Source organism: Portunus trituberculatus, chromosome 45, assembly GCF_017591435.1.
Source record: "Portunus trituberculatus isolate SZX2019 chromosome 45, ASM1759143v1, whole genome shotgun sequence".
Classification (NCBI taxonomy): Eukaryota; Metazoa; Arthropoda; class Malacostraca; order Decapoda; family Portunidae; genus Portunus; species Portunus trituberculatus.
The window spans coordinates 13,370,334-13,387,604 of record NC_059299.1 but is presented as its reverse complement, the minus strand read 5'-3'; the positions used below and the strand labels follow the sequence as shown (position 1 = coordinate 13,387,604).

Sequence of the window (17,271 nt, the reverse complement as noted above, 5' to 3'; positions counted from 1 at the left end):
GGAAAAGCGATCATGATGTCCTAAGCTTTGAGCTGGATACAGAATTAAGCACGAATAAGATTGTGGAACGCAGGGAGGAAAAATTAAATTATACTAGGGCAAATTATAACCATATAAGGGAGTTCTTTAATGAAATTGACTGGTCCGTGGTATACCAGGAAAGGGATATGCAATTGAAATACGATAAATTTATGGATTTGTATAACTCTGCTGTAAAAAAGTTTGTGCCATATCACAGAAAGAGGACTTTAAATAATAAACAGTGGTTTAATAGAAATTGTGAAGAAGCAAAAAGAACAAAGAAAAGGCATGGAAGAAACTTAAGAAAAACAGTAATGTATTATCAAGAAAAGTCTACAAAACAGCAAGGAATGGATATGTTGAAGTAAGGAGAACAGCACAGAAGGAATATGAACAGAGGGTGGTGGAAAACTGTGATAGTGACCCATAAATGTTTTACAAATTCATAAATGGAAAACTAAATAAAAGGGAGACAATAAAAAAGGTAAAAAACAGGGAAGAAGTATAAGGAGATATAGCTGAAATTTTGAACGACAACTTTTGCAAAGTGTTTACAAAGGAGGAGCATTTTATGGGAGGAAGGCCTACGGAAATAAAGCAAATGCAGGACATCATGGTTACTAAGGAAGATGTAAGGAAAATTATAAGCAATCTGGATATTAATAAATCTATGGGGACTGATGGCATATCTGGGAGGTTGCTAAATGAATGTAAGGATCAATTGTTGAACCCCGTATTTCATATTGTGGAAACCTCCATACGAACAGGAGTAGTCCCGAAAGAGTGGAAAAGAGCTGACATTGTGCCTATATATAAGAATGGTAGTAGAATGGAACCGCTAAATTATAGACCAGTATCGTTGACTAGTATATTGTGCAAGGTATGTGAAGAAGTAATTAAAGCTAAGTGGAGTGAGTATCTAGAAAGTGAAAACATTCTGAGTGAAAGGCAGTTTGGTTTCAGAAAAGGAAGATCGTGCGCGTATCCAATTTATTATGTTTTTATTCAAGAGTGACTGACATACTACAACATAGAGAGGGATGGGTGGATGCTATCTACCTGGACTTGAGAAAGACCTTTGATAAAGTACCACACAATACTGATGTGAAAACTAAAGATGATTGGAGGAGTAAATGATAAACTAGCAAAATGGATGGAAAATTACTTAATGGGAAGAGAAATGAGAACAGTGGTGAGAGGAAGGAAGTCCGAGTGGAAGGTAACCAGTGGAGTTCCACAAGGGTCAGTGCTGGGTCCCATCATGTTTTTGATTTATGTTAATGATATGCCAGTAGGAATTGACTGTTACATGAACATGTTTGCGGACGATACTAAAATTATGAGGAGAGTAAAGAATGTGGAAGATTGTAACAAGTTACAGGAAAATCTTGATAAAATATATGAGTGGAGTAAGGAGTGGCAGATGGAATTTAATATAGACAAGACCCATGTTATGAAAATGGGAAGAAGTAGATACAGACCAAACAGGGATTACAGGCTGGGTGATGAGAAAATTAAAGAGACCAATGAGGAGAAAGACTTAGGAGTAACCGTGCAAAACACCTTGTCACCGGAGAAACACATTAACAAGATTTTTGGAAAACATATACATGCTTCAAAATATTGGCCTTGCATTCCACTACCTAGATGAAGGAATGATGAAGAAGATATTATGTACCTTAATAAGACCCCAGTTAGAATATGCAGCATGTGTCTGGTCACCGCATATGAAGAAAAATGTGAAGAAGGTGGAAAGGGTACAGAGGCTGGCAACAAGGATGGTACCAGGACTCAGGGAGTTAGACTATGAGGAAAGACTGAGGAAGCTGGGGCTGACCACATTAGAAGAGAGAAGAACAAGAGGAGACATGATAACTATGTATAAATTGGTGAACAAGATTGACATACTGGACAGAGAGTTGATAAAGGTGACCACAAGTAATCATCTCCAAGGACATGGAAAAAAGCTAATAAAGGACATCTGTCTAAATGACGTGAGAAAATACAGTTTCCCACATCGTAGCATTGATAAGTGGAATAAACTGAGCAGTGATGTCGTTGACGCGGTGCGGTGTGTGTCAATCAGATGAAAGAGAGATATGACAGGAATGGACAAGGAGACAGGTCACAGAGAGCTTAGCTCAGGCCCTGTAATACACAAATAAGTAAATACAAATAGGTAAATACACACACACGGTCTATGAGCTCTGAGCTCACTCCATAATGGGGAAGACTGGCTGGGTGACCAGCAGGCGACCGAGGTGAATATATATACACACACACACACACACACACACACACACACACACACACACACACACACACATGGCGTTGAAGTAAGGACAATCAATAAGTTAAAAGAAATGTTGGATTTGCATAGGTATGGAAATGGGAGAGCACGAGCATTGCTCTTTTCTTGTATATTACAACTAGGTAAATACACACACACACACACAGATATGTATGTATGTCACAATATAGGGTTCATCAAGCAAATATTAAAATATGAAAAATTCAAAAGAATACATATCAAAATAGAATTCATGTAGCTTACAGTACATATTCTTTCTCAAACATATTAAAATGGCATAAATAATTCTATATGTACTTACCACTCAGCTAGGGTAAGCAGGATCTTGTTAAAGTGACTGAATTACAGACACTACATCCAGTTATCTTATTCTATGATCAACTCATTAAAAAAAAAAAAAAAAAAAAAAAAAATATATATATATATATATATATATATATATATATATATATATATATATATATATATATATATATATATACTGCATATTAATACATTCTACATAGGGTTCTGAAAGCTGAATTTTGATCATGAATGTTAGTATTGTTATTATCAAAGTCATTTCTAATATATTTTTGAAGAGGTGCTTTATAGGGCATTTTGTAAGCATGACCTTTGTAAGCATGAGGCTACCGTAAAAATCAAATTTTTTAAAGTAAATTAATATCTATGACCATTTTTTTTTGCTGTTCATTCTACTTGAATGCAAAAAGCTACATTACACAAGGTGGTAACTATTACACTACATAGGTACAAACTTCTTGTTGTTTGGTTGAAGCCAGATAATACATGGTAATACATGACCTTGCCCACAATTTAACAGGAAGAAGCATACGATAGGGCAACAGTAATTGTAATGCAACTATATCCTCACCAACAGTCATGAGGTCACAACTAACGGTAGTGTTGGACCAGCATTAGTTCCTCTTAGAGTTCCTTCAAACACCACAAGGACTCCATGGTATCTTTGAATCAATACAAAGTCTGCCTGTAATATGTGAGGGAAGAGTACACACACAGTATTATTCCTAATAATTTTCCTGAAAAGTTCAGCAAACTCATCTGATACCTTTAATACAGCAAGCACTCTGTCTTGATCTCAGGTGCACATTTTGCAAAATAAAAAATCATATTTTTAAAAACAATGCATAAGAAACTGTACATTGTATTAATGAGTGCATCTGAGAGTTTGTTTTGATGCAAATCTAAATGATGAACTGATTATTAAGATTAAATCATAAATATATGATTAAATAAAGGCTATAATATCATATGGTAAACTATCTACTCCGTCAGTCAACTGTTGTTCTGCTTCAATAAAAATAATTAACTTTTGGCCCTAGAATATTGCTATATCAAGAGAAAATAGCACACACACCCCCCGCAGCCAGCCGTGGGGGGCCGCACCGCCGCCACATGCACAGGTGACGTGTCAGGGATGCCCAATACTTGTATTTACACTACGGCAAACCAGAGATTTCTAAATAAATTTAGAGTTGCTTAAATATTCAACTGTGTCATACTCCTTCTATCTTCCTCAGACAACAGCCGTGAATGAGCAGCCTTGAAAGCACAACGCCCCTGCCCGGCGCTCACCTGCCTCCCATACCTGTTTGTCCTCCACATCAAAACATCCATGGCGGTTACATTTACCTGCATTAACGGCATATATAACCTCTCCAAGGCCATTAACGCTGTAAAGGAATGACAGCAGAAGCAGCAGCGAGCATGGGAGAGTGTGAGGGCCCATGGCAAGCGAGTTGAGAGGCTCCACAGGTTTATTGTGACTTTGTCAACAGCGTGTCGTCTGCTACTGTCCTGGCCTCAGGCGAGCTTCCAGCTGAGCCTGGTTCACACTCGGCTCTGCTTTCCACTGTAGTTAACAACTCTCTCCTGATTTACACACACACACACACACACACACACACACACATATATATATATATATATATATATATATATATATATATATATATATATATATATATATATATATATATATATATATATATATATATATATATATATATATATATATATATATATATATATATATATATATATATTAATACCAGAAAAATGCCACAGAATGGAAATTGGTCAAAGTTATAGAAGACTACGTGGGAATACAAAATAGAAGATATTTTAATGAAAAGACCTGTGAGGGATATACAGACACCCTGACTCCAGAGAGACACAGAAATGGGTTATTTGCTTCAACATTCGCGACACTAACTAACATCAGGGTGACGTTTCACTACATGGACAAGAGTATGATGAAAAAGATCATAACCACTATGATAAAACCTAGACTAGAAAGAATATGCAGCAGTGGTGTGGTCACCATACAAGCAGGGCATCAAGAAATTAGAAAGAATCCAAAGAATCGCTACAAAGATGGTGCCAGAAATAATTAGGATCTTCCCTATGAAGAAAGACTGAAAGAAATGGAAATGCCATCTTTGAAGGACAGACGGGAAAGAGATTTAATGACGATGTACGTACAAGTTAGTAAACCATATGGAAAAGATAGATAGACATATATAGGGATCTCTGACGGAGGATATAGGTAGGCGAACAAGAGGACACTCCAGGAAGACCATGAAAAGTCAGTGTTCGACAAACATCAAAAAGGTTAGTTTTCCACATACGACGGTGGATATTTGGAACAGATTGAGTGAAGATATTGTAGCAGCAGAAAACGTGCACAAATTTAAGGAAAAGTTGGATAAATGTATATATGGAGACAGGTCACTATGAACCCCGCTCTAACCCTGTAATAAGCAATTAATTAAATACAATTAGGTACACACACACACACACACACACACATGGATGGAAAATTACTTGAGGGGGAGAAAAATAAGGACGGTAGTTAAAGATATGAAGTCCAAGTGGAGAGCAGTAGAAAGAGGAGTGCCACAGGAGTCAGTATTGGCGCCAATACTTTTTCTCATATATATAAACGGCATGCCAGAGGGAGTGAACAGCTACATAAATCTGTTTGTGGACGATGCGAAACTGTTTAATCGTTAAACAAAAAGAGGAATGTGAAATACTGCAGGAAGACTTAAACAAGATCTTGAAATGGATTAAAAAATGGGAGATGGAATTCAATGTTGACAAAAGCCATGTCATGAAAATGGGAAAAAAGTGAAAGACGACTAGTGGGAATCTATAAGATGGGAGATGGAGTAGAACTAGAAAAAAAAGGAAAAAAGGAAAAGGACTTGGGAGTGACAATGGAAGAAAACAATCAACCGGTAAGCCATATTGATAGAATTTTCAGAGACATATAATTTGCTAAAGAATATTGGATTAGCATTTCACTACATGGACAAAGAAGTTATGAAGAAATTGATAAATACTATAATAAGACCCAGATTGGAATATGCAGGAGTTGTGTGGACCCCCATAAAAAGAAACACATAAGGAAACTGGAGAGACTACAGAAAATGGCTACAAGAATGGTTCCAGAAGTTAAAGGGATGACATATAAGGAGAGACTAAAACCTATGGATCTCCAACCCTGGAACAGAGAAGAGAGAGAGGGGATCTGATAGAAGTTTTTAAATTGATTAACGGAATGAATCAAGTGGATAATGAGAAACTAATCCTGAGAGAAGAATATGACATTAGAAGCACAAGATCACATAGTAAGAAACTGAGGAAGGGAAGATGTCTGAGAGATATTAAAAAATATAGTTTCCCGGAAAGATGTGTTGAGACTTGGAACAGTTTGAGTGAGGAAGTGGTGTCAGCAACGAGTGTGCATAGTTTTAAAGAAAAAATGGATAAGTGTAGATATGGAGACGGGGCCACACGAGCATAAAACCCAGGCACTGTAAAACTACAACTAGGTAAATACAACTAGGTAAATACACCAGTGATCCTTCTATTTTCTTCTTCTGATCTCTCACACACACACACACTGGCGCTGGCTTCACAAGCCAGAGGACCGGGGTTCGATTCCCCGGCCGGGTGGAGATATTTGGGTGTGTCTCCTTTCACGTGTAGCCCCTGTTCACCTAGCAGTAAGTAGGTACGGGATGTGAATCGAGGAGTTGTGACCTTGTTGTCCCGGTGTGTGGTGTGTGCCTGGTCTCAGGCCTATCCGAAGATCGGAAATAATGAGCTCTGAGCTCGTTCCGTAGGGTAACGTCTGGCTGTCTCGTCAGAGACTGCAGCAGATCAAAAGTGAAACACACACACACACACACACACACACACACACACACACATATATATATATATATATATATATATATATATATATATATATATATATATATATATATATATATATATATATATATATATGTATGTATATATATATATATATATATATATATATATATATATATATATATATATATATATATATATATATATATATATAATTTCTCGTGGCTCACAGGATCGATCTTACTAACTGCGCCGGTGCTACTTTAGCTTGTTATCTACGTGTCATGAATCTATATTACTTTGGTATGATATCTACACTTGCGATCTACTCCTCATGAATCTACTATGGTATGTGATCTACACTGTTACGACCCTGGCGTTAGCCTGACTGGGTTCCCCACAATGATTGGGGCACCTGTCACTTAGTAAATTAAATCACTCTTATTAAAGTACAAAAATATTAACATAAATAAGTGAAGAGCGATCAGGCTTCGTGCAACAGTTTAACGCAAGGGCAACTCAAGGGTGTAAGAGAAATTTAGATATTAATAAGGTAAGTTTTAAGTAACCTACTCAAGAGTGTAAGAGAAATTTAAATATCAATAAGGTAAGTTTTAAGTAACTTAAAATACATTACATTATATTAATATCTGACGGTCGTAACAACTTTAGATTACAATCAACACTGTACAAGAACACCTCCCTTCATTGGTTTTGAGAGAATGTGCGGGTTAGAGAGCCTGCAGCATGAGTGGAATGTCTGTTTGAGTGTCGAAGCTCCGGTCCCGCTGTTTTAAACAATGGGAAATTGCCACTCTCTTTCATTACTAGAGGGAAAAGTAAGAAAGAACTAATGGATTGACTTATGCAAACCACATTATAGTTCCCTAAATATATCATGTAGACTCATTAATAACGGTACGTGTTAATGCGAAATAGTTACAATATTGAAAGAAACACAGCAGGCCATTTCCGGGAGAAATTGTGGCAAAAAGATGAACAAATAGTGAAGTAAAATTTCAATGATTGATACTTTTTCCAATACCCAGTGGTCAGTGACACGAAATCACTCATCATTCCTAAAAGCGAAAGAGAGAGAGAGAGAGAGAGAGAGAGAGAGAGAGAGAGAATCTGACATGCAAGTGGTATAAGTAATTACTATACGAAGTAAAATCAACCTTCAGGCCAGTGTTCATATGATATACTGTTTATTAATCCTTCATTTAAATGCACATGTATATGTACATGTTTACATCTACATGCACATGTATATTTACATGTGTACATGACCTTGTTCAGTCATGTTAGCCCAAAAGACAGCTTTCCATCTCTCACCCAAGTCCACCAAAACTGGAAAACACTGTATTAATGATCTCATTTGTATGTATGATCTCCCGTCTAAATCTTCGTGTCACGGTATACCGTACGACTATTGCAACTCTTTTAAAGCCACATATATGGTAGACAGCCTCGAAACATGGTCATGAGGCGGAAAATAAGAAGCATAACTGGGGCGTTCCCCACGTATTTTTAATGGGCGTCTGGTAATGTTTTGGGTGTAAGGAGGGTAAAGGTAACAGCTTACCAATAGCTGCCTTTGCTTTTGTGAAGTCATGCCGCCTTATGTTATTCTATCTCCTTAGTACAAAAACAAGGAAAACACTTCTCTTGGTTTCAAGAGAATGTGTGGTTAAAGAGTCTGAAGCATGGGTGGAAACTGGAAGGTGAAGGTCCAGTCCTTAGTCAACAAGGTGTACATGTGGCAGCAGCACATGTCATTCCGCCACAGACATCATTCCAGACAGCTTTGGTATGATATCTATAGTTTATTACCTAGTTTCTAATTTGTTTGTATTCTACTTTATTTCCTAGATTTCAAAGATAGACCAATTATTTATTCATTTATTTATTTCTAATTCCATTAATCTTAGTAAGTTCTCCTTTATATTTCAAGTTATCTAGCTCCGTTGGAGCTTGTTCAGAATGAAGCCATGAGGATAATTTTGGGATGCCATAGGACTGCACGGATTGAGGTTCTCAGAGCTAAACTGCACCTGCCGAGTATCATGTGTGGGATACAGGAAATTACTTGTCGTACTGTTGGTTGGATGCTATGCAAAGGCTCAGACTCTCTAAAGAGATTACTGACCTCCCTGTATCATTATCCTCAAGGTCACTGCAAGGTCACCATGACTTCTTTAGCCTCATTGACCATCTCTTAGACTCAGCCACTCTCAGGGATATACTCAAGGAATATCCCACGTTTGCTCCATGACTGTATTTATGCAATAAGGTGTACAATATCTGTATTTATTTATTTACTTATACTTTTGTAATGTATACTCTCTATTTTTTATTTTTTTTATACTCTCCCCTTATGTCTTTGTCCAGGGGGTGGGTGGCAAAGTCCATCCTCCTCTTATGCTGTATTTCATTAATCATGCAACATAAATGTATCAGTCAATCAATCAGGTATTGACGCAGCCCTGAAAATGCTCGTAAAAGACTTCTACACCGAAATCAGTGATGAAACTAAGGCACTAGCATTTTTAAGAAGACATGAACTTTTGGATGAAGAACATTGTGTTTCACGATCATCCAGGGACAGTGCAGCCCAGTGTAGCCGCACTGGGGCCCGTCATAGCTGACAGCCCGGTTCGGACCCTTTCCGGCACTGCGGGGTCCATTGTGATGACAGGGAGGGATGTTATGGCTTTAGTTTCCCTTTCAGGGCCACGGTGGCATTAAGCAACAGCGCCCACGTGTCATGTAGGGTCATTCATTCACTCACTCATATGTCATGGTTTCACCACTTCAGTTGCAGAAACTAAGTCAATAAGTCAATGAGTCACAAAAGTTAATGTACAATGAATAATAATTAATGTTTATATTAACTTTAATTCAGCAAGATAAGATTTTAGTGGATAAAAGTCACTGCATGCTTATCAGAAATCCTCTCTTGCACCGTTAATGACAATGTGTGTTCAGTTAAGATTCTTGTTCTGCGTGAGTCGAGGTTATTCACGTGTACATTAAAGGGTCCGTTCATAGATCTTGCACTGGGGCCTGTGGACAATAAGTTCCGCCACTGCGATCACCGATGTGTCGCTCAGAGAGATGAAGGATGCTCGGAAAAGAAGACGAAATGATAAACTTATGCCCATTCTTCGTTCCAAAAACCGTGGATGTCAAACCTTTCGTTCAGTTTGCAGAGGAAATGTATTCTTTCACTTCAAGGATTTAAATAAGAAACTAAATTTCAAGCTCTCTTTGCCAAATTATAGAATCGGTCTTTTATTTCACTCAAAATTATATTTCACGCCAAATTATAGAATCGATCTTTTATTTCATACGAGACCTCTTAAGATTTTATTCAAAGTTTATTTCATTTTTAAACTTAATTTTATATACATGCTGTGTTTTACTATGTTGATATGAGTTCAAAATAAAATTCGTACAGTACAGTAAGCCCCCGAATTTAGCGAAATCCACCTTAACGAAACCATTATTTAGCGACTGTCTGGAAAAAGGCCAAGCCCTCAAGTTTAGCGATTTTCTCTTATATTTAGCGAATGTACCGTGCTACACTGTCCCGCCTCCAGCTCGCTCTGAGCCAATCGCGTGTCTATTTGGCCGTGATGTCAGCCCTACGGCCACAGTGCCTCCGGCATTCCTGTTGGACACTTGAGCTATTGTGTGTGTTAATCCAGCGTGTGAACTAATTTTTTGTGCTAACATCCTCGCTGTTTAGCGAGTTTCACTATCACCATGGCCTCCACTAGTGGTTCGGGGGGTGCTGATTCTCGTGAAGGTGGCGATGTTGCAGCTGTAAATGGGGACTCGAAATGAGGACTTTGGGCGGACGAAAGACTGATTGGTATTTTTCCCTATTCAAAATAGTATTCAAATTTGGCGAAATTCCAATTTAGCGATGGTTTCGGCAGACTAATAGGATCGCTAAATGTGGGGCTTACTGTACTGATATTTTTTTTCCTTGTAGCTATCAAGACAATGTGTGGTGTAGATATTTTTGGCTTGTAGGTAATAAGCTAAAGTAGCACCCAGAGGCGGCCCTGGCTAGTTTTGCACCCTGGGCGAACAATCCATTAGCGTCCCCTTCCGGCCCCTCTTCCCCTTCACCGTCACCCATACTCCCCCAATATTATTATATTAATAATATCAATAGATTATATTGTATTATTTATGGTTTTATTATACACATGTTATTAAGTACAAAAGAGAAGAACAAGAACATAAACATAACAAGAACATGAACATAATGTGAATTCGCTGCTTAAACTGTAGCATATTGAAAACTAACTGTCTAAAACTTGACTATTCTCGCTTTCTTTGATGCAAAATCATCAGTTACATAATCATATGAAATCTGTTGTGCTGTTTTATGACTGACACCTCTGCATTACTATAATACCCGGCTTCCCTCCCCCCTAACCTTTTCTGACAGACATACACAACCTGTATCGCAACAAGTTGATGCTATAATAGGGGCACATCAGCGCCCACTGCACTAACTTGACGTGGAAATGAGCAATATTAGTCTAGAAAATCGGCAATTTTTTTTCCTGCACTTTTTTTTTTTTTTTTTTTATTTATTGAGGGCGCTCGTGCGCCCAAATAGACTGCGTCCTGGGCGGTTGCCACACATTGCCCATAGCAAAAACCAGCTCTGGTAGCACCACTGAGCCTGGGTCACTCGGCTTGTGACCTCTAAGTTTTCTGGCAGGGAAATCCGTAGTGGTGTGGCCATAATCTATGACTGCTGCTCCTACTGCCTTCCCTGCCTGGGTAGTGGCTCTGATGTTGACATTAGTTCATTCTCCCCCATTATCCACTTTTTTTCCACTTGTACCAATTATTTCAGAACTTTTTTGGTCTTTTCTGCACGTTTCTTTGCTTTCGTCACACACACACACACACACACACACACACACACACACACACACACATTGTATTCTGATAAAATATGCAATAATGCATGAGATCATGACTAATACAATCAATCTATGCTAAAATACTTTGGAGACTGGCTTTTATTTGCACAGGTGATAAAGAAAGATAAAAAGCGATACACATACACGGGATAGAACGTTGTCAAGGGATTTTGCTCTCACCTCTATGAATGACCTGATCTGAAAAAAAAAAAAAAAAAATGGAACCATATAGGCCTACTCTTTCATGTCCTCTGGAGGCCCATTGAAGATAAGTAGGTAGGTACTGTACATGACGTCACGAGCCGCCATCTTGTGATGTCACCACCGGTCGGCTTCATCTAAAATGCTCTGCCTGTCCCAGTCTGTCGTCTTCCAATATCATTTACATTTTACTCAGTTCATTTATTTCGCTTAACAAGTACCCTTTAACCTTTTCTACAAATATTTAATTGTGTTTGAAGTGGATTTAATGTTTGTGTTGAGTGAAATAAATTACCTTTGAGGTGTTTTATGAACCAAATAAAAGGCCGAATATATTTAAAAAATTCTTGTACTTAAGGTGATGCAAAAAATAATTCCTTTGAGCAGTAACAAGAGGGCAAATTATTGATATAATGATGACTTGAATTAGGAAAGTAAAAATATGATAATAGAACGAAAATAATTCCTTTGAGCATAAATGTGAAAATAAGTTATTGAAAAAGGAAAAATTAATAAGAAAAGTAGGAATGTGGTAATGGAAAAAAAATAATCCTTTAATTGATCAGCAATATGATGATAACTTATTGAAATATGTGAATATTGAATTAGGAAAGCAGGGATAAAGCAATGATGCAGAAAATAATTCCTTTGAGAATTAACATGTCAGTAAACTGTTGAAATAAGGGAGAATTGAATTAGGACAATAAGAATAATGTGATAATGCAAAAAAAGATGAATTTGAACAATAATATGAGGGTAAACTGTTGAAATAAGAGAAAAATCAATTAGAAAGTAGTAATTGTGAAAAAGACCAATAATATGAGAGAATTGAGTTAAGAAAGTAAGAATAATGTGATAATGCAATAAATAATTCCTTTTATCACTAATATGATGGTAAATGCTAAAATAAATTAACTAGAAAAGTAAGAAATATATAACAATGTAAAAAAAAAATTCCTTTTAGCATTAATATGAGGATAACCTATTGGAATAAGGGTGTAATGTTTTAGGAAAATAGTAATAATGTAAAAGCAATTAATTTGAGCACTGCTATGAGGGTAAACTATTGAAATAGGGAAGAAATTAATTAGGAAAATAAGAATAATGTAATAATGGAAGAAAATTTTTTTTATGCTTGATGCTTCACTACACCTGAACAGCCATGTCCCAGGCCACTCTGTTGGCCTATTGGTGCTGTCTGGTGTGCACTGGCTCACTGGGTGAGTCTGAGCCTTTGTACACACACTGAGGCAAGAATGCAGCAGTCTTGGCAAGCAGGAGTATCTCCTGTGATAAGGTAGCAATGCATGTTGGACCTGTGTCTGTGATATCAGTTTGAAAGTTCACTATATTGTCTGAAACAATGCAAGATTCACCTGTCAGCTGGAAAGAAAATCTTTCTCATTTGCATATTATAAAAAAAAGAGTAATAAAGTGCCAGGAACATTTGTAGCTATCATCATCAAGAAGAGAGCAAAAAACAGCAAAACAGGGTCTGGAACATGTCATCACCTTGGGACAAATATTTTTCCTCTCTACATGACATTACTTTATCATTTAAGTTACAGTATACAGTTTACATACCCATGAGAGAGACAACCATGTTTTGATGCCAAACCTTAGCAGGATAGTAGTAAAGATTGCCTGTTGACATTGTGTCTCCCACATCTTCCCTAAGTTTGCACTTGTCTGTTTATACCCTGTCTCCCAATGTACTACCCCAATTGCTGGTTTCTTCTTTGGAAACACAAACTGTCCTTTCACATCTTGGTTCCTCTTTCCTCGTGTTCATGCAATGAACGACAACACAAGTATAGATTTGATTTTACAACGACGCCACAAACTCATCTTCCTCCTGTTTTTTTTGGGGAAGTTGGTATTTCTGACATCAGCCAGTTCTTTTGCCTCCACACACCACATGGTCTCTGCCATTACAATATCCTCTCAGCATAAATAACACTTCCCCAACTCTTTTGGGGATCTGCTAGATAAAACATTAGTTCCTGCAGAAAGGAGCAGAAAATATTTCAAACTTAATGTGTAACAGGATATTACAAGCAAATGTGAAGACACTGAGGGCCTAATTGCAAATATTTAGTTAATAGTAATAACTATGTAAAATGCACATCACTAGATCAATATTTTGCAGTATCTAAGAACTGTGCATCAAAATGTATCATGAGAGGTGGTTTTAGAATGTGCTTCTCCAGAGAATTGTGGAAATGTTGACTGATCCCTATATTAAAACCTGCCATGGAGTTTTCTCTTTCTCCACTTTCATCACAATCACAAGTCCTGCACATTCAATGATGGTAAAGCAGGCAGGGAGTTACAGAGTTACCAAAGGAAGAGATGAATTATTGAGAAAACTGGTTAACTCTGGCATTAAAGAGGTTGACAGAGTAGGGGTGAGAAGAAGCCGAGTGTTGTGCTGCATGGCTATGGGAGGAGGGGAGGCATGCAGGGATCCCGACGCAGGCTTCCCTCACACCACCACTCACTGGTCCATTACTTTTCTCTCCTGCACTTCATTAATGTTATGGTAATGTTTCACTCTCACCAAGGCAAAGCAAGTAATGAAGACTATATAATGAAAAGAAATCACTTACTAATGGCAGTTTTACTTCTGTTGCTGCTAATGCTAATACAATACTGTTATTTTCCTTCTCTTCCTTGCACGCATGCACACACACACACACACACACACACACACACACACACACACACACACACACGGTAGCTCAGTGGTTAGAGCGCTGGCTTCACAAGCCAGAGGACCGGGGTTCGATTCCCCGGCTGGGTGGAAATATTTGGGTTTGGCCGAAGCCGGGTTTAGTGTGTCTCCTTTCATGTGTAGCCCCTGTTCACCTAGCAGTGAGTAGGTATGGGATGTAAATCGAGGAGTTATGAGCTTGTTGTCCCGGTGTGTGGTGTGTGCCTGGTCTCAGGCATATTCAAAGATCGGAAATAATGAGCTCTGAGCTCGCTTCATAGGGTAATGTCTGGCTGTCTCATCAGAGACTGCAGTAGATCAAACAGTGAAACACACACACACACACACACACACACACACACACACACACACACACTTCACAAAAGTAAACTGGGAAGAGATGGAAGTAATGGATAATGCTAGGCAGTGGAGCAAGGAAGTGTTACAGTTGACTATGGTTAATGGAATGGATCAGTGGGCGGAGGAGTCAACAAGGTAGAAAGGGGAAGAAGAACCATCCTTGCTTGACCTAGTTTTCACAAAGAAACCAGAGACCCCTCCAACCATACAATACTTTAGTCCAATGGGGAGAAGTGATCATGATATTACAGATGCAAATTCAGGAGGAAGATGGGATAAGTTACAGAGATGACTACAAAGGAGAGAGATTAAATTATGCAAGTGCGGATTTTGAAAAATTAAAGATCTATTTTGGTGATATTGAGTGAAGTAATATTATGTACAGAAAGACAGTACAAGGGAAATATGACATTCTTACAGATATATAATGAAGGAGTAAAGAAATTTGTACCTGTTTATAGAGTTAGAAAAAATCTACATGTATGGTACAATGCTAGATGCATACAAGCAAAAAAGGCAAAAGATAGTGTGGAAGAAACTCATAAAACAGAGAAATTACTATAACAGACGGCAGTACAAAGATGCCAGAAATGAATATATTAGAGTAAGGAGAGAGGAAAAAAGAAACTTTGAGAAAGATGGGTGAATAAAAACAAAGACGAAGCCAAACTTTTCTATAAGTTTATAAACAGCAAAACAAAGAACAAGGACACAATTGAAAAATAATCACAGAAGGGAAGACATACCAAACAGAGAAGAAAATGTGTGAAACAATGAATGAGAGCTTCAAAACGGCATTCACTGCAGAAGAAGATTTCACAGAACCTAATAGGACATGGCATTGCCAAGGATTACAGGAGATCGCAGTGCAAAAAGAGGATATTGGAAGATTATTGGATAAGTTGGATGTCAGAAAAGCAATGGGGCCAGATGGTGTATCAGGCTGGGTGTTAAAAGAATGTAAAGAGCAACTGCTGGATCCAATTTAGGAATTAATTACAAGTTCAGTAAATGAAGGGAAAGTTCCACTAGAATGGAAGAGAGCCAACATAATACTGATATTTAAAGGAGGAAAGGCAACTGAACCACTAAACTACAGACCACTGTCACTTACAAGTGTCTTGGGGAAGTTGTGTGAAATAATTATCAAAGAAAAATAGTTTAAATTTGTAGAAGAGGAGCAAGTCATATCGAACAGACAATTTGGGTTCAGGACAGGGAGGTCATGTGTATCAAACTTATTACTTGAGAGTTATTGCAGGACTTGAAAACAGAGATGGATTGGTGGACACAGTATACCTGGACATTAAAAAGGCTGGTAAAGTCTCTCATGGAAGACTACTTTGGAAACTAAAGAACATTGGAGGACTTCAAGGAACTTTGCTAGAATGGACAAGAGATTATTTGAAGGATAGGGAAATGAGAACTGTGATCAGAGATACATACTCATCTTGGGGTAAAGTCACTAGCAGAGTGCCACAAGGATCAGTGTTAGCCCCCATTATGTTTCAGATTTATGTAAACGACATTCATATTGGGGTAAACAGTTATATAAATTTGTTTGCTGATGATGCAAAGCTGCTAAGAGTCATCAAAACAAGAGAGGACTGTCTGCTGTTGCAAGAAGATATAGACAAGATCTATGAGTGGAGCAGGAAGTGGAAATTGGAGTTTAATGCCAAGAAGTGTCACATAATGGAACTAAGAAAGAGTAAGAGAAGATCGGTATGGAACTATTTGATGGGAGAGGAACAAATAATGAAGACTAAAGAGGAAAAAGATCTTGGAGTGATCATACAGGAAAATCTGAGCCCTGAGAAATACATAAGCAAGATATTTGGACTATCATATAAAATGTTGACTAATATAAGAATGGCATTTCAATACATGGACAAAGATATGATGAAAAAAAATCATCACAAGCATGATATATCTAAAGGCCGGAATATGCAGCAATGGTATGCTCTCCGAGTTCTAAAAAGGATATAAGAAAATTAGAAAGGATACAGAAGATTGCTACAAAGATGGTCCCGGAATTAAAGGATCTAACATATGAAGAATGACTGAAGGAAATGGGACTGCTAACCTTACAAGATAGAAGAGAACGTGGGGACCTAATAACAATGTACAAGATAGTCAATGGCATTGAAAAGATAGACAAAGAAGACCTGGTGCTGTTGAAAGAAGAAGATGGAAGGACAAGAGGACATGAAAAGATCAGGATGAGGCAGTGTGTGAAGGATATTGGAAAATACAGTTTTCCACACAGAATGGTGGAAAAATGGAATGCATTGGATAATGAAGTTGTTACAGCACATAATGTGCATAACTTTACAGAAAAATTAGATAAATGGAGATATGGAGACAGGACACTATGAGCCCCACTCAAACCCTGTTGTACAATACAACTAGGTAAATACATAAAGATAATTAAAACATACATTACATTTATATGAAATTTAGATGTACATAAGCTACATCTGGGTGAATGCACACACTAACACACTAAGGATGTACACAAACAAAAG

At 37.7% G+C, this 17,271-nt stretch overlaps 1 protein-coding gene across 2 annotated transcripts in view; it reads right to left on the bottom strand.

Moving 5' to 3' along the window:
• LOC123519616 (malectin-A-like) overlaps positions 1-4,154 on the bottom strand; it is a 28,042-nt gene extending 23,888 nt beyond the window's left edge. Inside the window, exons 1-2 of one of the 2 annotated variants that reach the window (XM_045281053.1) lie at positions 3,986-4,107; positions 3,207-3,297 (exon numbers count right to left, since the gene is read on the bottom strand). In XM_045281053.1, coding sequence (XP_045136988.1) covers positions 3,207-3,216 — 10 coding nt within the window. In that variant the 5' untranslated portion in view covers positions 3,217-3,297; positions 3,986-4,107. Of the gene's footprint in view, positions 1-3,206; positions 3,298-3,985 lie in introns of both variants that reach the window. The other variant, XM_045281052.1, reaches the window with a different exon arrangement.
• Between the last annotated feature and the right edge of the window lie 13,117 nt (positions 4,155-17,271).